A 5,536-nucleotide genomic window follows, 5' to 3' on the forward strand; every position below is an offset into this window, starting at 1 on the left:
CAGCGAACGCATTGAAATGCTAACTACCACCATGAGTACGCGCTAGGCAAATAAACGCGCCATAGAACAGAGAGAGTATTAAAATCTCAATTGTACGTCAATAAACTTTAATCAAAACTTCAGGCCTGGATTATCTAGGCTCATTTTAAATTTAGAACAAGAGCTAAACTCAATTCCATTTCAGCGAGCGGACAGTCGAAACTCGATGAACTCGGGTGAAGTTGCTTATCTTAAATGCAGGTGGCTCAAAAGGAAAAAACTGAGAAAATTAACTACGGTTTTTAAAATTTGAAACTTCGACAGGCAGACGCCAAGGCGGTGATGAATGATTATGATTTATCGGAGGTGTCCACGGGTAAAGGAACCCCAAGCGTGCGCTAAACTAAGAAACTAAGAACAAGCAGACCGTATTAAAGTTAGTAGAACCTAGGGAACTAGAACTGCTATAAACAAAGAAATACCATTTAAACCTGGTAACAACGTAATAGCTGGACTTTTCTTTGAAAATTAGATCTAATGTCAGTTGGCATCTTGCTTTTTACCAGATACAGAAGTGAAGTGAAGGAAGTGAGCTATTAAAATTCTGCATGAGTCTGATTCGATTCCAAACTTGAAATCTGAAAAACATGAAGCTTGTGTGTGTCCAAGATTCCTGTGAAGAATCAGATAAGTATGCTATCTGTTTAAGCAACCCATGATATCGATGCTTCCTGTTTTTGGCCACTTCATTGGTCAATGTCAATCGTCTGGGAAACCTGCTGAGCAACATTGACTAATAACAAAATCAATTTTCGCGTATTTTTTGGTAGAATTGTTGCCTTCTATATAACTCCCACGGAAACCACGTCCAAAGCAAAGGTTATATGAACTTGGACTTCACTGCTCCCAATTCACTTCCACTGTGAGTAAGCTCGTTAAGACTTTTAGCACTTTAACAAAGTTATTTGAACCAAGAAGGAATGACAATTCTATCATTTATTAAACTACTTGCAACACGAAGAAAATGTATCTAGAACATAAAGGTTGAGATCCAATGTTAAGTTGCTCATCTGATGAGTCCTTTTCTGGTTACTTTTATTGCCGGTTTCTTCACATGACAGTAATCCAACTGATATTTTCCCAGAAAAAAAAGAGGACATCAACGATCATACTCAAGGAACATCAATCAGCACAAGTCAGATTTTTTTATAAACCCGTCTCTTAATTCATCTCTATGTCAGTACTTTTTCGGACGGCTATGAAACAGATCAATATAGCAGGAACACAACCTCCAGGAAATTCACGAATTATTATCATAAAAGTAGAATAGTCGGTGCAAATGTGGGGGGGGGATAGGTTCGGAGACGCTCCTGATTGGTTGGAATTCAGCCAATCAGTAGCGTCTGATTGACTGAAATTTTGTGGGGATAATAATAATTTTTGTGTAATTATTAAGTGTTTTGATGACAATAGAAGATTTAATTGGCGTGGGTAATTAATTGCTCTAATTATCTGAGGGGAAATTGTGTGACATCTTGAATTTTGGTTTTCGAAATTTTAGGTCATATTAAAATATGAGATTAATTGGTGTGGGTTTTTAATTTGCCTAATTATCTCAGGGGTAACTATGTCACATCTTGAATTTGGGTTTAGAAAATATAGGTCATACTAAAATGTGAAATTAATTGGCGTGGGTTTTTAATTACCCTAATTATCTGAGGGGTAATTATGTGACATCTTGAATTTTGGTTTTGAAATTTTAGGTCATTAAAATATGAGATTATTGGTGTGGGTTTTTAATTTGCCTAATTGTCTCAGAAATTGAATTAGTGTTTCTCGAGTGGACTTAATTACTCTGAGTTTGTTTACTTAAGATAAAAGTAAGCTGTCTTTATTATGTGTAGATAGCTAAAAGACAAACTATAACACGAGTCCCCTCAATGTTTAATCTAGCGAAAATTCAGACGACGAAAATCAAGTATTGCCAAAATGAGACAACTTTTAATTTCATCCGCCATTTGTGTAAGAAAGATTGTTGCCAGAGCACAAGATGCCTTTAAAAATATTTCTCCAGAACAAGCTGCGAACTTTTAAATTTTTATAGAACATTAGCAATAATCACGACCTATAATTCATAGTTTTCGATTACTTTATATAATCCAATTCGTGGGCAGTTTCAAAATACAATGAAACTCAAATTCTAAGGACCACAGGCATGTATTTTCACGCTGTTTCCTGTTCATCACAAGGTTAGAAACTCCGACAAATTTGCTAAATTCGAGTCTACGTTAACTGATTTGATTAAACGAGCAATTGTGTTTTGATCAACTAGTTCATAGAATGGTGCTCGTTTCGACATTTGATGGTCCCTAGTCGGATCGCGACTTGCATATTTATCATCATCACGTTCATTTGATGTTATCGATGTTGAAGATTTCTTAATTGCATGCAAACTACTTTCGATTCCTGACAAAGTTTCCACCAATCGATCAAAGCTGAACTTATCTTTTGCTTTCTCAGTTGCAATAGAAGAACATAGAACCACGAAAAGGCTAACTACAAATCGTGAGTTTTTCCAATTCGCAGTCGAAACCAGAATTTCCAACATTTCCAACTTGTCAATATTCGATTCTAAATCGGCGATTGAGGCTTTGAAGCTTTTGCAAAGTTGAATCGCGAATTGAGGATCTCGAAAACCGATCGTTTCATAATTTCCACTGACCGATGCTGTCTCTTTTTTGATCAAAGGGTACAAATTAGTACATATTGATAACATAAGCAGTACTTGTTTGTCGCTTGACAGGCGGGGTAATAACTCACCCAAAAACCGACACCCTTTATTTCCGCAAAGCAACATATTTTTGACAATTTCATCGATATTATTGAAATCAAAATGTTTCATAACATAACCGAGTTGCTGTTGCTCGTTTTGTTCGAGCTTCAATTTTTCGCTTCGGTCTAAATCTTCGTTCAAAGTTTGGACCTTTTGTTTCTTAAGCTCGTCAAAAATTGTCAAACATTTCTCAACATAAAGCAAATGCTCCCTATGCCTTCTCGTTTCTCGAAGCGACGTTGAGCTATTTTTCATAACATCTTGCGTAACTGCTCTGTCACGTGTTATGTAATCCAGGTCAATAAGTTTACGAGGCTGAAAAATGGAGCCGACCGAAATTTTTCCCAGGGTATTTTCGAAACGAGTGGGTTCGTATGATTTGTTTCCCGAGCTTTCGGCAGCTTGCGCAGATCGGTCCGGGTTGCCAAGAGGAGGACTAGGATTAGCGGGCACGGACTCCGGCTTAGAGGTTGAATGTTCAGATCCATTCGTTGCAACATTTCTGGCATCCAAATTATTGGATGTTTCACCTTGTTGGGCAACTCTATCATTCAGCTGATTCCGATTTTCTGTCTTGAGGTCTTCATTTCGACCACCTTTCTGGGCATTGCCTCTATTCGGAGAATTGGTCTGATCATAGGAACTGCTGACATCCACTTTGCTTCTTTTTCGCTTCCACTGCTGATAGTAGAAATCTTCCGTTTGCACGTCTTGCATTTTCAATTGCATAAGCTGGACTTTGAAGATCCACTCCACCTCTTTCTCCGTCATCAGGCCTTTCACAATTTTTTCACGTTCCCGATTTTGATTTCTGTTTTGATACCTTTGATTGTTGTTATTGTTATTGAAGTTTCTGTTCTGCTGTTGCATATTGCCACGATTCTGGTAAGCGTTCAGATGCCGACCACCTTGTGGTATTGGATGCGGGTAAGGAATTGCCCCCACTGAATTCCGCATCTGTTGCACCGGATTCCTTTGCATCTGCTGATTGTATCGCTGATTTTGATATCGCGGAGAGTGTTGCTGATGTATCGATTGATGGTGTTGGAACCCTGGACTAGTAGAGGAGTTTCCAGGAGATGCAGGACCCATGAACCCAGGAGGAACCTGTTGATTATTCCTCAGAAATGAAGCCAAAGCGTCTGGGTTAGTAATGCCCATTTTGGCTGCCAACGCCATTTGTTTTTGCATGTTCATGGCAGCAGCTGCCATCATTTGTGGGTTGTCATGAAACCCTCTCATGCCTTGTTGCATCATCTGTTGAAATTGTGCGAAATTTAAAACTCCAGGCGGATTCGATGTTTCATTGCGAGGCGGGGTGCCAATTGGCATCATTCTAGAATGTTCTTGGGGTGACAGTGAAACTTTTGCATCTTTAGGAACATCAGCGCCCTCCAGTTCCTCTAAAGTGTAGACCTTCACAGGTTCCGAACTGCTGTTATCATTAGACTGAGTCCCGCTATCTCGTCTCTGACCACGAGAATTGTTCTGTTTCTGGTCTCCGCTACGTTGTTCTTGAGGTCTGATGTTTAACAACGCTTTTATGTGCTTATTGATGTAATCGGTATCATTCTCCTGTTGCTCTGGATTCCAAATATTTCCCCCACTTTCTGTAACACCAAATTCTGCTAAATTCAAAGGCGGTAGTGGAGGCGAAAATTTAAATCCATCAGGAAAAAGTTCACTCATTGAATCGTTTTTCTGTCTTCTGGAGGTTGAACTCGAGGCATTCAATATCGTTATATCATCACCGTCCTCATTGCTCAATAAAGCATCACTATTTTCGTTTAAGAACATTTCATCAAAACTCTTCGCCAGATTTTGCTCAAAATATTTGTCTTCTTCAATTTGGAATTGAGAGCTTTGGTCGCCAACACTTTGAACTGTGTGATCTGCAAAAGATCTGTGATCATGAATGGCTGGTAAGAGTCTTGATCTTTTAGTTACTGGTCGAGGTTCTGATGAAGAATATGATGTCTGTGGAACCCTTTGAGGAGTTGATGTCGGGTAAACATTCGCAAAATTTGCACTAGAAGTGAACAAACTAGAAGCTGTAGTCTCCAGAAAATCGTCTCTTCTGTCACTTTGACGCTGTTCAGAGGTTTTCAGGTAACTGTGGTCTTGAGGAACGGGTGCCGGTGCGTTTCGAGAAGCTTGCTGCTGGGCAACGAAATCTAAATGACATGTTTCCCATCCCGTTGGACCATTATCGCCTTCGTCAGAAATATCCGAGGCAAAAGTTTCATCGTTCAGCTGATCCCAATCTCGAGATTCCATTTTAATCAAGCACTTCGGGTCGAAGTCAAAACTATATTTCAAACAGTTCCGCAAATCTGAGATGAGTAAAAAAAGTATCGCAAATCTTTTTTGGTCCAATTATTACATGGACCTAGCAGCTAAATGAGCGCTGTCAAAAGAATTGAAATAATTACGAATTGTCAGATAAAATTATTTGTCAATGAGGTAACATTTTAACCTGAAACATTTCATTATTTTCATATCATCACTGTTTTTTGGTTTCAATATCATCCCTGAGCTTCCGAAGAATTGGTGTGAAACGAAATGCTACGGGGGTCAATGATTTTACATTCCTTTTGCGCGGTGTTATTTTTCATTAGTTAATTGCAGCCAATTGAGCTCAGTTGCTTGAAATGCAGATAATAAAAACCTCAAGAAGTCAAGGGAGAAAAAGAAGTGAATGCCTCAAAACGGGAATGTTAAATC

The 5,536-nt window shown here is 38.9% G+C and overlaps 1 protein-coding gene across 1 annotated transcript; it reads right to left on the reverse strand.

Annotated features, from left to right (window-relative positions):
• Nucleotides 1-2,023: 2,023 nt before the first annotated feature.
• Nucleotides 2,024-5,284, reverse strand: LOC142336304 (uncharacterized). The gene has a single exon (XM_075385031.1). It carries the CDS (start codon nucleotides 5,087-5,089, stop codon nucleotides 2,222-2,224), a length of 2,868 nt encoding a protein of 955 aa, XP_075241146.1. The 5' UTR covers nucleotides 5,090-5,284; the 3' UTR covers nucleotides 2,024-2,221.
• Nucleotides 5,285-5,536: the final 252 nt, after the last annotated feature.

Source organism: Convolutriloba macropyga, chromosome 3, assembly GCF_964194025.1.
Source record: "Convolutriloba macropyga chromosome 3, txConMacr16.3, whole genome shotgun sequence".
NCBI lineage: Eukaryota > Metazoa > Xenacoelomorpha > Acoela > Convolutidae > Convolutriloba > Convolutriloba macropyga.